Below are 18,962 nucleotides of genomic sequence, written 5' to 3'. Positions count from 1 at the left end.
ACAGAGGAACTCGAGTGATGCCGTGGATAGGCAGTACAAAAGTTTCTACTTCCACTCCTCACTGACAGAAATCCCACTCTGTCTTTGATTGATAGATTAGATTAGATAGATAGATAGATAGATAGAATACATAACTAACAACACACAAATGTACAATATACAAGATACAATAGTGCAAACAGGCATGTAGGAGCAATAAGTAATATAAATAATAAAAGAAAAGACATCTTACAAAATAGTAGTAGTAGTAGTAGTTCTCTGATATAGCCATTCTGTGATCGTTGTCTGTATCAGGGCATAAAGGACTGCCCACCATCTGCTGCTTGATCCAAAACTGTTGTTTCTTGCAGACTTTAAACCGCAGACGTTGAGGTGGACCAAATTACATTAGACATAGCAAACGCCTTCATTTATCCGTGAAGAGGTGTAGCCAGCAATGCAAAGTTAAAATGTAAAATGATCATTAGACCGAGTAGTTCTAACAAAATGTAATGAAACTGGTAGTTGGACATTGTTATTGTTGTTTCTGGCACATACTCGTCACACAAAGCATCAATGGACAAACTGAGGAAAATTCATTATTGTTTTCCAAAGGCTCCATTTTGCACAGATGTACTCCTTTGAAGCCAAAAATCTTTGTTTAAGTGACCTAAAACTTTGTTTGCATGTGGACAGAAGGTCTAAACATAGAGGAAAAGATAGTTATAGTAATATAGTTTTTAAAAATACCTGTATGCATGTAGGGTCTCAGTTCTACTGAGCACTTTTTCATCTTCAGCTTGTTGTGTATGTTTTATGACCTGCAACTTACACTGCCCAACATGTTTGATGCACCGAGCAAGAGAATTATTAATGCAGCTTTAACACGTGATGATTACAGCTAGAAAGAAGCATTTCATATCAGTCAGGGATTCAGAGAGCAGCAATTGTCAGGTTCATCTTTTGTTGTTTTATTTTATAGTCAGTGATCAGAGTTTACGGTTGGATAACTCGCTGGACATCTTGCATGATGACTTCTTCCTCTGTCTTTTTCTCTCAGCCACTTGTTTTAGATCAAGACTGTATGACGTTGTGCTCTCGTGACCTCCGGCTAGAAAAACGCACTCTCTTCAGGTATAGTAATATGCAGTAATAACTATATTTAAACCATGTGGGAGTAAAACTGGTCACCTCAATTAGCATTTATATTGCTGCTACAGAAAATGTTTTTTTTTTTCACTGTTGCAGACTCGACTTGGTCCCTATTAACCGTTCAGTGGGCCTAAAAGCAAAGCCCACCAAGCCAGTGACAGAGGTCCTCAGGCCTGTGGTGGCCAAATACGGCCTGCATCTCGCTGACTTGGTGGCACGTATTGTAAGTCCATCCTCATTCTGGCTGCCTGTAGATAAACCGAGGAAAATAGACAGACAGTGTGGGTGATGAGGTCAAACTCATATCACGTGTGTGTGTGTGTGTGTGTGTGTGTGTGTGTGTGTGTGCAGAGTGGGGAATTGGAGCCATTAGATCTAGGCCTCCCTATATCCAACCTGGACGGGCTACGGGTGGTATTAGATATTGCAGAAAACACTCCTGGTAAAGGTAAGGAACACACACACACACACATGCAATATTCAGCCTCTGACAATAGTAAATGTAATCTGATGTTTCGTATTGACAAAATAATGAACTAAAAATAAGTGCATGTTTTTGCTGTTCCAATTATTATCACTTTTGCCTCTGTACATCCTTCATTCAGCAGATAAACAGAAAGTAGCTCCCTCTAAGAGCCTCGTCCCGGCCTCGACAAGCAGAAACCAATCGACAACAGTAAGATCTCCTCCAGCTTTTCATTTCCCATTTTTCCACTCGCTCTGGAATGTTCCATAACCCACCGAATGTCTCCACCTCCTGGTTGATGATGTCACGCTACTAAGTGTCTCTCTCGCTGTCTTCAATCACCCGTGTCTGTTTGCAATGTGTTAAAACTGTGCGCAGGTGTATGATGTTTGTCTCTGGCAGCGGTGTGTGACTTGTTTAAATGTGCACTGTTGCTGTTGTGCCCTGTCACACTCTCAAGGATCCTAATGTTCCATCATTGTGGTCTGCCTGTGGCCGAATGCATTGTCAACTTTTCTGTCCGGTTTGCTGGTTCTCTTTCTTCCATAACAAACCTGGTGTCCAGGCGATAGTAGCCCAGCCTTGTGGGGCGTTGCTTGCTGGGTCTCAGGACCTCAAAGACTCCCTCTTTGCACCGGGAAAGGACTTAGCTGGTGGTGGCGGTAGCACTTATGATCGCTGTGCGGGTTTTCTTGTGTACGCTGGGGCTTTAAAGAGATAGTTCAGGTTTTTTGAAGTTGGGTTGTATGGATTATGTATCCATAAACAGAACATTACATCTGATAGACGTCAGTTGCCATGTGTCCTTTTTGGAGAAACAGGATTGAGTCCGACATTGAAGCTAAGCGATGTACTGCTGTGGATGGACGTATTTTAGTTACCTAAAAAAGACCCACCAATAAAATTGCTTGTAAAATTTGTAAACAATTTGTGAGCTGTATTCAGAATATTTTCAGTGCTTCACCTTAACGTTAGTGATTTCCAACAGGAAAATGAATCGTATTGTCAGGCTTCCCTCAAAGCCAGACTCCAGTGAGAAAAACAGTGATTTAACATCGCTGAACAAAGGAGCTGCTGGTCCTCTGCTGCCTTGATTATTTTGTTTGCATTAATGTTTGACTTTTTAGTTTTAAAGGGAAAGTTCAGATTAACCAAAGTCAAAAAATGACACCAACTAAATAACTAAATGAAGCAGCGGTAGACCAGCAGCTCCTACGTACAGTGAGCCAAGATAACTGTTTTTGTCTATGGAGTCCAGTGACCTTGATGAGAGGATAAATGCTTCCCCATCATAAGGGACTGTCTGACAGAAAGGTAAAGCAGTGAAAATACTCTCATTGTAGAGTACATTTTAAAAAAATTTTTTTTGGTGGGACTTTCTTTAGATGGCTAAAATACGTTACATGCCAGTATGTGTATCCTGTTTTCTTCTCCAAACTGGGGGCTTGCTGACTGACATCTACTGTATGTAATACAGTGACTGTGGATGCGTACCCCATACAACCCCACTTCAGAAGATCTGAACTGTCCCTTTAACCTGATTGATGACCGTCTGTAATGGTCAGTTATTGCTTTCGTGGTTGATTCTAGAAGAAGTTGAAGGGGTTAGAGTTACGAGGGAAGTAGTGTGGCTTTGAGTAGTTGACAGTTGGTCCCTCTGGTGTTGTGGTGTGTGTAACTGTTAGCCTACATGTTGTTGATGCTTAGTACACACGGTATTAAGCATTGTGGTTGAATGGAACATCCCACCTGTCTTTCATCTAGAATTTATGTTTTACTAGAATTATTTTTATTACTTGTCGTTGATAATGAATTACACAAAACCCAACAAATTCATTATCACAGTTATTTTAAACCTTTGAACCGTGGGCAACTTGGCATGCAATGACCAGCATATTACAAGAAATCAGTAGATTTAGAAAAATATTTTTTAAAAAGCTAGGGAAAATTGTCACAAAATCTATATTTAAAAGTATTATAATTATATATTCAAAATTATTTACATAATTAGTATAATTTTTAAACCCTTTTATCAGTTCCTTTGTTTTGTTTGGGATTTTTTTTTTTGTTTCTTTGTTTGTTTGGTTCTTATTTGATTATTTTCTTCTTTTTATTTATTTTTGCTAATTTTTGAGTAATTTCTTTCCCATGTGATTGAAAGATATCAAGCCCAATTTGCCCAAGTCTCTAAGGGTTCCTTTTTTCTCAAAAGCACTCCCATTAAAACTTGTGCCCCCATCAAATTGTTCTCATTGTACAATTCGTCACCCTCCTCACCGTCGGTAGCACTGGTCCCCACATGTTGTCATTACTTGTGCCCACACTTGCGCCATCATGACTCACCAGGGCTCTTACGCCCCGCTCCGCTCTCCTTGTGGCACCCAGGGGGAGGACAGGCCGTCAGGGAAACCCGGCTCAACCCACCCCCATGGGGAAAACGGCAAAGCTGGGCCCGGCCCTGACACAAGCAGCCAGCCGTTACCCAACCACTCTGTCTCTCTCCATAAGGCTCCGGAGAAAAGAAAGCAGAAAAAGATTAATATAGACGAAGCTGAAGGTAAAGACTGAACGACCTCCCTCTCTGTAGCTCTCTGTAGCTTGGTTTCTGTGATCACACTAACCCTTTTTGCCTGTCTGCCTTTGTGCAGAAGCAGCACCAAATGCTTTCGAAGCTAGCTACATGTAGCTTGTGCTCACACTGAATGTAGCTTTGACTTGTCTGATTAATACACACCCTCTGCTGCATGTTCTCTGGATCAATCAGTGTGTTTTACTGCTTTTTAAGATGTTATTTTGGGTAATAATTCATTTCTGTGTGTGTCTGTACACCTTTTGCTGTGTGTGTGTGTGTGTGTGTGTGTGTGTGTGTGTGTGTGTGCCTGCAGAGTTCTTCGACCTCATATCCAAAGCTCAGAGCAACCGAGCAGACGACCAGCGAGGCCTGCTAAACAAAAGCGACCTGCAGCTCCCAGACTTTCTGCGCCTGTCGCCAACCAACCAGGCCGCGCTTCCTCTCTACGACCCCGAGCCCAGTTGCTCCACCCCTTATTCCCGTAACCCCAACAACGGCAGCTTCCCTAGCAGCGGTCGCCGGGGCAATAAGGCAAACAGCAACGACAGGGGAGGAGGAGGTGGCACCCACTTGCTCAACGCGAGCCATCAGTCCCAGAGCTTGGACTCTGCACTGGGAACTGAGAGCGGAGGGGGCAGGAAAGCCAGACCGCCTCCTCCATTTCCTGGCACCATCTCCCCCATACACCCGTCCTCCCAGGGTGCCCAGCGTGGTCTCCTCCAGGACTCTGGCAGGGGAGAATCGGTCCAGATGCTGGAGGAGGACACGCTGTCCGATCTGACTCTTGTGGGAGAGGGGGACATTAACAGCCCCAGCCTCAACTACGTCACTCCCGCAGCCCTACAGTGCAAACCCCGACCCCAACAACCAGCACAGGACGGGCGGCCTAGCTCAGGTACTTCCCCAGTGTGAGCTCTAAAACTTTTGAACTTTCACCTCTTACTTCAACTGACTGTAAGTGGGACTGGAGACCAGATGGAGTCAGTTTGAAGTTCCTTGTTGGTCACTCTTTGCCCAGAATGCATCTAGATTTCCTCTCTTTATTTCATGAATCACTTTCTACTGTCTAATTAAAATAATGTAACATTTATTTCCAGATTCATGTGTAAAAAAAAAAAGTTATCAGAGGGATTTAGCTGTCATCACGTGCAGTAAGAGTGAGTGTTAAAGGAGCTGTATGTGACATTCAGAGCATGTTTTCCAGTCAGTCTGGGGATTGCCTGCACACGGTTCTCAACATGGAGGTGGCTGAACCAGCGGCCAAATTATATTTGCGATGAAAAATGAAACTGTCACTATTCTAGCCCTATAGATCTACAGATAATATGAAAGAACCAGATAAATGGTCAAGATGCCATATTATGTGCCGTCATTTTGTGTTTAATAAATATACCTCTTTAGAATATGTAGGATGATTTAAATCAAAGGTCTTTGTTGCATCATAAAAAGCAGCAGTTTGCTTTTTTGTTTGTTTTGTATTTTCCATTACATCAACATCCACACATTCTTACGCAGCTATTTGGTGTTTTATTGCACAGATAACAATAATGCAAGTACGTAAACAGCCTTAATAATCACAACAAATAACACTGATCTGTACATAAATTGGAAGATTTTAAAGGAATATTAAATGATGACAATCAACAACAGTAATAATACTAATATTGTTAGGCCACTTGTATATGTAAGACTAAAAAAGATACTGTTACAGGGTTTTGAAATTCTTCTTAAATCATGGATTTTGTAAACTTTCGTCAGGTGATACAGCCGTGCAGCACGTTGTAAGTAACAGATGTCGACTCCTTTCATTCACATCTGTCACGGCTGGGATCAAGAAGTGACAAAAGGAAGTGAGTGAAGAAAGCGAGGAGGCACGTTAGCGTGATGAAATGCACCCAGGGACTCACATAAGGTCCGTGTACCACAACAAAATACAGAGAAGCTCAGATTAAAACACGCACTTAGGACGAGGGACTTAATTCTCTGCTCAGGACGCCACCAGATCTTTACATAGGAAATAGCGGTTTGCTGCTATATCAATGCTCTCAATGTCACATACAGCTTCTTTAAGTCAAACTACGGATACGATGAGTTGATATAGTGATGTTCGCACTGTTAACAACCGCCTTGAGATAAATTAGGTTAGTCACATAAAGAGAGGAAAACTGGATGCATTAGTCTTGGGCAGAAATTTCCCCGCGTGGTTTTTATCTGTGTGAACTTTTGAGCGGACTTGCTGTGGATTTTCTTTTTTTAGCTCGACGACGAGCTCGGGATGAATTGGTGATGACCAGTGCCAAACTCCCTCCTCTTTCCCCCTCCTCCTCCTCCAGTGTACAGAGTCTAACAATGCACTTTAGCCAACTACAAACAAGACTTCACACATATTTACACATTTTTTAAAATCATTTCCGCCCTGCTTTTTTTTACTCTAACCTTTCAAAGTGTCCGTTCTGTGCCGCAGGTGTTTAAGCTGCCGTAGATTCAGACAGTTGTTATATCTGCTAACAATCACCAGCTGTTCCAGGCTGCTGCACTTCTAAGTGACCCATATGTTATTTTCTACTTATTACATGCTATTGAGCGCACTGCATGCTGACCCCATAGATACAAACATATGCTGCAGTGCCATGGACACACGCACATTTGCTCAGCTGGTCTTCGTCGACTCGAGCACAGTACGTTCTGTGTTTCCTCTCGCTGTCCTCTCACCTCAGGCATTTCTCGTGTCACTCATGAAAACAGACTGCAGTGAGTGCGCACGCAGTCCAATCTCGCTCTCTGACCAAAATGATCCAGAAACATCTGCACTGACATGAGCAGTTTTTCCATTTTTGTGTTGTTGTTGTTTTTCCTCTTTGCACTACATCACACGGCAGCATCCTTTTTCTTTTTCTTTTCTTTTCCAAGTCTTGCAGTACGACAGTGTTCTGAACCGTCCCTCCCTGCAGGGTTTCAGCTGGAAAAATTGGACTAACAAGTCAAACTGTTTCACTTTCTAAAGGTTTCACTCTTACTTTCTCCTGTACTATATTCTCAAGAAGACATTAATTTATCTCACATCCTTTTTCATTTTTACAATCTTATCAGTTAAAAGTATTAATTTGTATATAGTCAACTTCGTGAAAGCACCGTATTGCTGTAGTCATCGTTGAATTGCAAAGCAGTCATGCTGTGTCTTCAATTGTGTCGCAATAGAAATCAATTCTCTGTTCAGTTGACTGTACTGTCTGTAAATAGATCAAATAAATGTTTTAAAGGTTGAACTCTCTCCGCCGAGCCTCCTGCGAGCGGCCTCCTTTCTTTTCTCAGACTTCAAATAATTTTCTGTTCTCTTTACTTCATCTGTCACGAGTGTGTGCCTCAAATTTGTCCTCAGCTCCTCTGTGTGTGGATGCACTGAGCTGAGATCAGTGTTAAGGATCAGTTCACCTCAAAATCAAAATCACATGCTTTTCCTCTCACCTCTAGTGATATTTGCTGTTTTGTGAGTGTGAGTTGTCGAGTGTTGGAGATATCGGCTGTAGAGACGTCTGCGTTCTCCTCAGTATAATGGAACTAGATGGCACTCGATTGTGGTGCTCAAAAGTTTACATCTTGCAGTGTCACGAGCGCGAGCCTCTCGTTCATGAGTAGATGCACGCTTTCTTTTGCACAGTGATATGGATGGTAGGTGTAGTTTGGTAGAAAGAAAATAGTTCCTACATGAAACTGCTCACAACAAGATCCGTGGATTATCTTAAGTAACCGGGTCATGAATTCTGAAAAGAGATATTGCTGTTGGTTTTATACATATATGTATGTATATATACATATTTATATATTATATTAAAGAGAGAGAAGGCAGACATCTCTACAGCTGATACCTCCAACAGTCGGCAACTCGCACCAAGACAATCTAGATCTATAAACAGCACTGCAACCAAGAGTAAAATCATGTATTTTGGACTTTTGGCTGAATTTAAACTCAAAGTTTGTCAAGTTTAATGTCAAAACTGAGTATCTTCATGAGAATAACCAGTGGTGGAATGAAACTATACTTTAGAAAGTACTCACACTTTTGTTGAGTACACCCATTTTGTGGTAATATTCCTACTTCTGCGTCACTAGATTTTGCTGATAAATATGTACGTTTTACTACATTATGTTCATCTGACAGTTGTAGCTGCAGTTGTTTTATGTTATTGCATGAAAAACACGTTTTATGATTAAATTGCACAACGGTATATACAGTAGTTTAAATCAGCTCCACCATTAATAACAAATGATGAGATATGTATTAAAATGACACTGACCTAAAGTGCCTCTGCTTTAAGGTAAGTTGGTTATGCACTTTTAGTGCTTGTATTTTAGTAAAATGTTCAAATTTTGACTTTTACTTGGAGTATTCTATATTTCTGTATTGCTACATAAGTAAAAAAATCTCAAAACGTCCTCCACCACTGGAACTAACCATCTAATATTGGCATTATCTCAGGTTATCTGACAGAAATGTCTTATTCTGAAACTGACCAACAGCGATCCTAGTTAGAGGATTCTTCAGTAGCAGCCAGGAGATTCAACAGTTAACTTTTTGTTCTGTTTTTGACCTCTGACCTCCTCTCTCCGTCTGCATAACCTCTCTCCTATATATCTTACTTGATATTCCTCTCCTCCTCTCTCCCTTGCCGCTTCTGTGTGTGTGTGTGTGTGTGTGTGTGTGTGTGTGTGTGTGTGTGTGTGTGTGCGTGTGCACACATGTGCGCGCGCAGGACAGGGCTTTTGTTTTGTGGTACAAAGGCTTTTGGGGGAACTGGGCTATTAGCTATGCATGGGTTCTCCTCTGCTCAACGCCTTGTTAGGCAAGCTTTGTCATACCGGGCTCTTTGGTAGCCCACAAACACAACTAGCTTCTGTTTCTTCCTCGTCCTCACACACACACACACACACACACACTCACATGCACAGATAATCATTTTCACGTCACACATATGTGCTCATGCTCACCTACAAACAGAGAAAATCAAGGCCTGTGTGTATCTATTGCATCACACGATGATTTTTATTTAATTTTTTGTAGTTTTCATCAGAATAAGTCTTAAGTGCTGTCAGATGTGTTTGTGTCTCCTCCAGGACTGACATGCGACAGCTACACCAGCTATATTTAATAATTTATATAATTAAGCAAAGCAAAGAAAGAAACAGAAAGAAAGAGAAGAAATGTGTTTGCCTTTTCCACTTTCTGCCCTCTTAATTACACACAAAAAAACCCCAGACAGTTCCTGTTTAAATGTGATGTATGAGTCTGTTTTTTCTTTTAAGTGTTCACCAGAAGGCTATGTCCGGAGCAATGCCGGGAAAATAGATAGGAAAGGACAAAAACAAGTATCTTTATCTTTTAGGACAGTGGATGCTGTCTCCTTTTTAGTGTTATAAATTTTTCAGATGAAGACCACAGAGCAGCTTTATGGAGGCCATTAAATTAATGTGGTCAAATAAAATTATTACTTGATCATCAAGAAAATACTGAGAGTTCTTCAAAGTAAAACAAATCTCTGGGTGTGACTCTTGTTTTCATGCTGCAGGACCCAGTGAGCTTATCTCACTGTTGCTGTAATTGCATGGGAAAACCTCGTCCACAGAAGCTGTTATATGAATACAGTTTTGGCTTGGTGCTTCGATTCACTGGCTCTCGTCTGGACCGTTGCCCGCGTCCACCGGCCAACAAAATAATTGCCTCCTCGGTGTGTTTACACAGTTCAGCTTCTCATCTCAAATGGCTCCATCTGCTGGTGAGAGAAGGAACACAAAACAAAAAAGGTGTTTGATGGAATTAAAGGTAGACTGAGGAAGATGAGTATGAAAGAAACAGTAGGAAAAAATCAGGAAGGAAAAAGAAGAAATAAGAAAAATAAATAAGTTACAGTGATGATAGTGATAATGAAAAAGAAGTTCACTTGAATGAAATAAAATTGACCAAGAGAAAGGACAGAGCTGTTGGACAAAAATCAGTTCATGACTTCGATTAAGGACAATCTTGGCATCGTCAGTTAAGTTAACCCTTAGAAACCTGAATTTATATCACTTTTCTTGTGCTGCTTCAGACACTTTCACAAGTCGTTAAACTTTCAAATCATGTGCAATTTTTTTTTTGCTTTGCTTTGAAAACATGGGGGAATAAGCATGACCAACTTGGCAAGAAATGTCCCACAAATTGCCAATAAATAAAAAAATAAATAAATGAAAGCTAGAGAAAAGAATAGAAAAACATTAACTATAATTATCAGAATTATGTATTTGAAATTATTTTACAGAATTATTCTGAAGCAATTTTTTTCAGGTCATTTCTTTCTTTTGAAAAAACAAACAAACAAACAAACAAAAAAAACCCTTGTGTGCTAATTTCCAGATTTTTTGTACTAATTGCTTTTTTTATTTCGCAAATTTCTTGGTCATTTCTTCTAAAGTTGCTCATTGCTTTCTGCCAACTCTCGAAACAAATCAAGCCAGTTTGCTCACGTCTTAAAGGGTTAAAGGAATTTGAATAAGACGCAATGTAAGTAGACATTGGAAATAATTGATGGTTACCAAATATCATTTCTGCCACTTAAAAGAAGAGTTCCAGTAAAGCTGATGGAGAACCACATGTGGGCGATGCAGGTACATTTTAAGAACGTAACAGAGGTGTGGACATTCACAGGATGAAGGTGTGAAGGTGTGAAGGTGAAGATCTGTTGCGTCTTGACTCAGTAATCCTGCCTGAAAAAGTTTTCTTAGATCATATCAGTCACACATTAAGGGTTTTTGTTCTCAAGTCCGTTCAGTTGTTGAAATTCTGGACACAGTTCGATGGTGTGTGGACATGTCAGGGGGAAACGTGGAGATGAGATGTGCAGCGGCGGAAACTGTGGAAAAGTGTAATCAGTGTGGCAGGAGTCATGTTGCTCTGTGAGCAAAGAGAAAGAAAGTCATGAAGAACAGGTCTGAGAAAAGGATAAATCAAGAGAAAGCAGCTAGGAAAGGAAATATTCAAAACGGATGTAGAAAGCATTGTTTGCGTAAGGACATAGTTAATTTCTTAGCGTCTCTGGCCAAGGTGGTGAACTGTACTGCTGAGGCGGAAAGAAAATCTGAGAACAGAAATAGTTGTTGATGCTGCAAAAAAGTGTTTGGATGCGTTTGGGCTGTTGAGAGAAGCCTTCAGGCTCTCACAGATTAATGAGGCTAGTTTTTATCCTTTTGTTTCAGACTTAGATCAAACAGGAGAATTGAGTCTCATTTTAGATCCAGATCCAAACTGTATTGGATTAAAATAGGCAATCAAAGGTCAAGTGTGTAAGTTTAGTGGCATGTATCAACAGTGTTGAGAAGATTTCAAAAAAATGAGGAAAAATTATCAGAGAACTTATCTCTAATTCTCTTATTATAAATTTAAAATTATGTTACCAAAAAAAAGACATTTTTAGCACCTTCTTGACTTTTTTTTTTAGCTTTACTTTACTTCTCTCCTTTATTTATTAATTTATGTTTTTATTTTTTCTTATATAATTTTCCTGTAACTTTGTACTAATTTCTTGTTATATTTGAGGTCATTTGTTGTAGAGTTGCTCTTCGCCCTCCCATGTTTTTAAAGAAATCAAGCTTGGTAGGTTAACTGTAATTTAACTACTTATTTTTGTTAGTAACTGACTGGTTACAATTACATTTACTTTGTTATTTATTTACAGTAGCTCCCCGACAATTGTGTAGTGGTGAGGTTGCAGATTGTAAACCAGTGGCCAACTCGAAAACGTGAATAATGGCCCTTAAGAAAAATAAAAATAAATAAATATATATATAGTTACGGGCTCCATCAAACCAAATCCACATGTATCCACGGCTGGATAAATATATTATGATTTTATACAGAATTTCTTTTATTTTAAGTAAAATTGGCCATTTCAGATGATGACAAATGTATGTGTTGATATTGCATCATTGTTAGTTAGTTTCATTTTTGATGGTTTTAAAATCAGATAATAGGTCACATTTTAAACATTTCCCATTAATTTGTTATTGCATTTAAGTACATACAATGCACTTCACCAAGTTCCGACTCGGTAAACTTTACTGAAAACATTTGCGCGAATGGCCCTCCCCAGAGTCAGTGAACGGTTTTGACCTTTGTGGGCTACTGTAGAAACAATATGGGAGCCCGACCGCAGACACGAGCTGCTCTGCTCCTGACGCAGAAATAAACGGCTCTTTCTGAGGTAACGAAAACACGACAATCCTCAGTTTCGTGTGGTTTTACTCTTCTGAAAGCACAGTTCTTAAATTATATTTAATTTCTGCCAATATAGCGCCCTGAAATCGCACATTAGACCGTTTCTGATCGCCTAACGTCTAAACGCAGCAGGTAAACACACCTGAGACAGACGGTGTGTTTACCTGCTGCTGTGACACTAACTCCGAAACACAGACGGAAAAAAGAGACTTTTTAACCCTTCTTACAAGTCGTCGTACTCGAAGTTGGTAAGTAGGACGACCTTTGGCTCTGTTTGATATCTGATGTTATGGTCTGTTCATTTGACAGCTCTAGCTTCGAGCTAAATGCTAACATGCTGCGTTAGCACGCGGACAGCTGCTAATAAGCGCTAAATAAGTAACATTAACTAAATTATTTGGCTGCTGTTGATTCCCGAGGGGCACTAAAATATCGGAACCAAATGTCAGGGAAGTTTATCCAACAGTTACCGAAATATTTTAGTCGGGATCAAAGCATGAGGTGGATGGACAGATGAATAAAACTCTGACAGCAGGACATTATGGAGGACGAAAAATGACTTAAATATCAAACGCTGAATACATGTATATCCTAACTAACTAATTAAATGCAAATAAATAATGATAACAACAAGTATAATACATATACAAAATATATGCTGAATTCACAAAAATACTGTAATAAGTAAAAGAAAAAAAGAATAACATTGAAAATAAAATAAAAAATTGAAATAAATATGAAAACGTATATAAATGCATAGATAGATTTAAAGAAAATCGTAACAAGTATACCAGACATCAATAACTGTCTTAAATTTATTTCTGCATTTTTGTCTACCTACATTTATTACTGGTATGTAATTCTGTGTCTCTCAGGTAATCCATTCTGAATTTACATATTTTAGCATTTATTCATTCCTGTATTTATTTATACATTAATGTATGTCTTTATGTATTTTTTTATTCCTGTATTCATCTATACACTTAATTATTTCTGTATATATTTATACATTTACGTATTTCTATATTTATTTATTTTGTAGTTCTTTATAAATGTACTTATTTCTTTATTAATTAATTAATTAATTTAAATTAATTAATTTAATTAATTTAATTGATTTATTCGTAATTCCACATTTAATTGTTTCTCTATTTATTTTTAGTTATCTTTCATATGTATTTATTACTTATTATTATTTATTATTTATAATGTAGTTAGTTATAGTTATTTATACATTTAGTTATTGCTGTATTTATTTATACATCTGCTTATTTCTATATTTTTTATTTATTCCTGTAGTTATTTATTAAAATATTGCTATATATATTTATACATTTAATTATTTCTGTGAATATTTATACATTCACTTATTTATACTTATTTTACGTACTTATTTATTTATTACTATTATTATTCAGATTTTTAATTATTTCTGTATTTATCTATAAATTTATTTCTGTATATATTTATGCATTTACTTATTTCTATATTTATTTATTCCAGTAGTTTATTATACATTTACTTATTTATGTTATTTATTACTGTAGTTATTTATACATTTAATTATTTCTGTATTTAGTTATACCTTTTGTTATTTCTGTATCTATACATTTACTTATTTTTATATTTATGCATCCTGTAGTTATTTATACATTTACTTATTTCTATTATTTAATACTGTAGTTATTTATATCTTTAATTATTTCAATTTATTACTGTAGTCATACATAGACTTATTTCTATATTCATTACTGTATTTATTTTTATATTTAGGTATTTCAATGTTCATTTATTCAAATTTGTATTTCTAAATTCACTCATTTATTTATTTATACTTAAGTCATTTTCCATTCTCCATGGGACATAAGAGAGATTTATATTTTTTAATCTCTATTCCCCAACTTACATTTTTTTATAAGTGTTCATCACAGCTTATTTTGACTTGTTGAAGCAGGAAAATAGCAGATAAAACTTATAACATTATTGATGTCTGAATTTCTATTATTATTAATTTAACCTGTGTTTTTCGTGTTACTGCATGTCAAATCAAGTCTACTGTATGAAAAGTCTGTTGCTTAACCTTGTTTATTCATATCTAATTGAACAATCAATAGCAGATGTAGCAACAGGTTTAAAAAGGTCAAGTCACATAAAATAAAGCTGTGAGCGGAAAATCAGCTGTCATCCAAAAAAAAAATACAGAGAGATACGTCTCTGCTGCCGTCAGCCAGTAGATGGCAGCAGGTTGTATTAAGACGAGGACATGTCTGTTTTCACTCACAGACACACACATTCACACACACATTCATGCTGAGCATCATCTAACCCTCTTTCCCATGATGTCATAGAGCCTGCCCTCTAGCTCTCAGCGTGTGTGTGTGTGTGTGTGTGTGTGTGTGTGTGTTGCTGTATCCATGGTGTTGCAACAGTTGGCTACATGCTGGTCATGGCTGTCAGAGTGTGATATTTCATTGAATTTGACAGAATGTGAATAATTTTCTTAATTTCTCGCTCCCTTCTTCACATACACATAAACATACCGAGGGTTGATATCCTGTAGCTTTAATTTAAAGTCTGTGTGTTGTTTTTTTTCTCACTGCAGCACAGACATTAGCATGCAAACGCATGACATTTTGCTCTTATTTTGTGTTTTCTGTGAGTGTTGGTTGCATGCGGATGTCTTGCAGTGCCGGTGCTTTGTCTTTTCTTCTGTCTCCCCCGTCTGTCCTTTTTGTTGTCTCTTTCATTTTAAAGCAGCCTCTTCCCCCTCAGGTAAAGACAAAAACAGATGGAGAGACCGGGAAAGAGGAGGAGGAGGGTTCAAAATGCCCAGCAGAAGAACAACATCCTCCAACCCCATCCCTCCCTCTTCTTCTCCTCCTCCTCTTCCTCCACCACGGCCTCCTCTCCGCTCACGCCGCAAATCCAAGTCACCTTCATCCCGCTCCAACCACTCGACCCCAAAACGAGCGTTGGATTTGGACCGAATCGGGGCGACCTCAGACACAGAAGACAGCCGGCAAACCCGCAGAGGGTCCCGAGACCTCCGGGGCTCCCAGGGTTCGGAGCTCGACAGAAAGTGGGAGGGTGTGGCCATGGAGCTGCGTTGCCGTGGCAGCAGGATGCGGTCGACGGTGTACCAGACTTCAGACTTGCCCTCCATGGTTAAAGTCAAGAGACAGCTGGATCAGAGTGAGGGCAAAGGGCAGATAGACCGCAGTAAATTGAAGGCAACCTTTGTTTGAGGAGCCTAATTTTTAGCTGCGTCGTGAACTGTCTGGCCTGCTGATGTGGTCTCTGTGACGCTGACCTCACTGACGCAGCCCGCAGCAGCTGAAACATTGTCTGGACTCCAGGTTGAGGCAAAAGGCTCAGTGTCAACAACTGTGCAGCTGCTCCCGCACTGTATCCAGAGGCTGCTATTAGATGGTGACAGGCTGAGATTAATCAAATGCTGTGTCCCAGTTCCTCACTGCATACTCATCCTCAGTATATGCATTGGCGGAAAGCAGCTGTGTGATCACACAAGTACTGTGCTTAAGTGCAATTTTGACTTTACTTGAGTATTTTTGTTCAATGCAACTTTGTACTCCTACTCCATTATATTTCAGAAGGAAAAATTGTACTTTTTAGTTCACTACACTTGCTGTGCGTACCAATGGTCATACTACCATCTAATTAGTATGCCAGAAAAAGATGTAGTGTGTAGTTGTATGTCAAATGTAGTATGCCAAAATTTTAGGATGTTTTACTACATCCGGTCGCATTTTGCAGTATGCAGGCTAGCATGCTTTTTTCCGACTGCTCTGACCCACAATCCTCTGTGCAGCGGAAGATTCGTCACATTGACTCAGAGGCAAACGGATGACAGCTGATTGACATTTTTATAGTTTAAAGGAATAATAGGAATATACATTTTTGAACAACAAAAAAAAAATCCAAGATTACAAACAACAACAAAATTTTAAAATAATGATATACCATTTCATTTGTGGGCTAATTTGACTATTGTTAAAATAAAATGTTATAGTCAACAAAGTATGCAGTTTTAACTTAAAAGTTTACCATTGCAAAGTAACAACAACAGACCTCTCCTGGTTGGCGAGCTGGGGGAATAGCATTTTGTTTGATCCCCATGGTAACGCTTAAATTAGCAAGAGGGTCAAAGTTCAGGCTGCAGTGTTATGAAGAAGTAGTAAGTCCTGATTGTGTGCATACTGCATGCAACAGTACAAAAAGTAAAAGGAGAAGTATGCAAATCCGGATGCACTGTTATTTTCACAACAGTGATTAACAAATTATATCTATGAAATATCATTCATGCTTTGATGAAAATGTCCCGCTTCAGGAATACAACAAAAACAACAGCTATCAAATCTTTAGGAAATATTTTTCTAATCGTGAAGTTGAATTCGCACTCACAGGCTGATAGATGTTGATCAGATTATGTTGTATTGGAAAAATATATTTATATCTTGTCTAATAACTGCAAAAACAGTTAGTTTATAGCTCTAAATATAAAGAGTATTTAGTACAGAACTGGGACACAGCAATGCACCTCCTGTAGCTGTTAAACCTTGTCCATCATGTCTGCTGTGCTCGTGCAGTAACACCAGTAGTTCTTTGGTCCTGTATTTTGACAGAAATCTGTAAATTAAATGGGGGCTCTGGTGATTCAGTGTTGATCTTCCATAAAGTTTAAAGACCAGCAAGCAGTCAAAGTCGAAGCAGCAGAAGCAGAAATATTCTGACTTGCAGTCCTCAGTGTGGGTCGGCCTCGTAATATCCTGCGTTTCCCATAATGTAACTTAACAGTGTCTTTTGTCAGGTGCCGTATAAACACCCACATCTTCTTTTTTTTTTGTTAAGATTATTTTTTTGGCATTTTAGCCTTTTATTAGACAGGACAGATCAACAGTGTGAAAGGGGGCGAGTGAGTGGGGACAACATGCAGCAAAGGGCCTCAAGCAGGAGTTGAACCTGAGGCCGCTGCGGCAAGGACACTGCTTTTTTTCATGGGGCGCCTGCTTTATCCACTCAGCCACCGATGCCCTGACACTCACATCTTTGAAACTTTCAAACTTCAGTTTGCAACAAAGACTTTCTGTGCAGCCTTCAAGTTTAAGGTGAAAGGATTTCTCTGATAGCATCAAGGTTATTTTCTTTTACTTGACCAAACTCCTCCAGAAACGCAGAACAAATGATAAAGCTGTTTTCGCACACTTAGTGATACTTACCACAAGTAAACTTGTCGTTATTTAAAATCTGAAAAGAGCCCTTTCAAAGGGGGAGACAAAATAATGAAAAATTGTAGCAGTATAAAAGTCAGTTCTTTCTTCATAAACTATTTAACATGGCAAGCAGCTGCATTACAATTAAATAGGGCTGGGCAATATGGCCTACAAGTAACATCATGATATTTTTAGGCTACATTGCCATACACAATATTCTAATGTTTTTGAAATCTTCTCTTAACTACTGTAGTGCAAGCACAAGTACCAAACAAAATATACTACTGTTACCATGTTAAAGTACTGTTAAAATAAAGTTAAATAACATAGTTATAATAAGGTTAAATAAGTTACTGTTATAATAAAGTTAAATAAGATACAGTTATAATAAAGTTAAATAATGAATGTTATAATGAAGTTAAAATGCCAACTGTGTACCAGCTGTTTCACTTTGAGTAAAAATGATATATTGCCCACATCTTCTTTACTGTAATAGCCTCTAAAACATAGAAAAGACAACACTTACAATATTACAATATCCAAAATCCATTGTGATATCCACATATCATGATATTGATATAATATCAATATATTGCCCAGCCCTACAATGAAATATGAGCATTTTAAAAAGGGAACCCTAAGACATTGTCAGCTGTCTGCACAAAACAGTGGAGGAATGATTCTTTGTGAGATAAGTTTTCCTGTCACCAGTTAGTTCATTAAATTCACCTGTCAGTGTTCACCTGTCAATAAATGGCCCTGAATTTAGGGAGGCCCTTGGAAGTAAAACACCCAGTCCTGCGGTCAGGAGCAATGTAAGGATGAAAAAACACTGGACTTTGTTGCTGTTAAACAGTGAATCAGTAGAACAAGCAGGAGGATGTGGTCATATCATGTTCACAAAATAAAGTATTTTCTTAACTGGTAACCTTGCATAATGATTTATTCATCGTTGCGGATTTGAATCTAATGTGCTCATTTTGCATGTCTTAATTGGCATTACTCTGGAGCCGCTTTTACAGATTAAACTGGCTTTCCACAGACAGAGCCGAGTCTGCACTGATTAGCATTAAGGCAACTTCAATCCCCGTCTGACACCCGGCTCAGAGCCAGCTCCAGCTAAGTGAAAGGTGCGCGAGTGATGCGGTTTTAATCGAATTAGCTCCATTGTAAACAATAAGCACTTGACGCAGGATGACAACTGTACTAACTTGGCAGGGGCCCGCGGGGGGAGGCTGGTGTCTCTGCCCGCCTCGGTGGTGTGATCACCGGGGAGAGAGCGCAGGCTGCCGCCGGGGCTCAGGCTGTAAAGGCTAT

At 38.9% G+C, this 18,962-nt stretch overlaps 2 protein-coding genes across 8 annotated transcripts in view; both read left to right on the top strand.

The window, feature by feature from the left end:
• LOC121941863 (regulator of G protein signaling 12) overlaps window positions 1-7,440 on the top strand; it is a 62,457-nt gene extending 55,017 nt beyond the window's left edge. For 3 of the 6 annotated variants that reach the window (XM_088073649.1, XM_088073654.1, XM_042484775.2), the window contains exons 14-19: window positions 1,040-1,113; window positions 1,228-1,354; window positions 1,483-1,579; window positions 1,737-1,807; window positions 3,983-4,154; window positions 4,483-7,440. In XM_088073649.1, the coding sequence (XP_087929775.1) occupies window positions 1,040-1,113; window positions 1,228-1,354; window positions 1,483-1,579; window positions 1,737-1,807; window positions 3,983-4,154; window positions 4,483-5,081 (1,140 nt within the window). In that variant the 3' untranslated portion in view covers window positions 5,082-7,440. The remainder of the gene's footprint in view (window positions 1-1,039; window positions 1,114-1,227; window positions 1,355-1,482; window positions 1,580-1,736; window positions 1,808-3,982; window positions 4,155-4,482) is intronic. The other 3 variants (XM_088073661.1, XM_088073680.1, XM_088073670.1) reach the window with 3 other exon arrangements.
• A 4,308-nt stretch (window positions 7,441-11,748) lies between these two features.
• On the top strand, window positions 11,749-18,558 carry LOC148190035 (uncharacterized). 2 transcript variants are annotated; one of them, XM_088073689.1, is made up of 2 exons: window positions 11,749-12,400; window positions 15,187-18,558. In XM_088073689.1, the coding sequence occupies exon 2, from the start codon at window positions 15,240-15,242 to the stop codon at window positions 15,657-15,659; it is 420 nt and encodes a 139-aa protein (XP_087929815.1). In that variant the 5' UTR covers window positions 11,749-12,400; window positions 15,187-15,239; the 3' UTR covers window positions 15,660-18,558. The 2 variants fall into 2 exon arrangements, with proteins under 2 accessions (XP_087929815.1, XP_087929810.1); XM_088073684.1 differs by having other exon boundaries at window positions 11,750-12,662.
• Window positions 18,559-18,962: the final 404 nt, after the last annotated feature.

The sequence above is a fragment of the Plectropomus leopardus genome, chromosome 3 (genome assembly GCF_026936395.1).
Source record: "Plectropomus leopardus strain MGB_pleo_1.0 chromosome 3, ASM2693639v1, whole genome shotgun sequence".
NCBI classification, from domain to species: domain Eukaryota; kingdom Metazoa; phylum Chordata; class Actinopteri; order Perciformes; family Serranidae; genus Plectropomus; species Plectropomus leopardus.
This window is presented reverse-complemented; position numbering and strand designations above follow the sequence as displayed.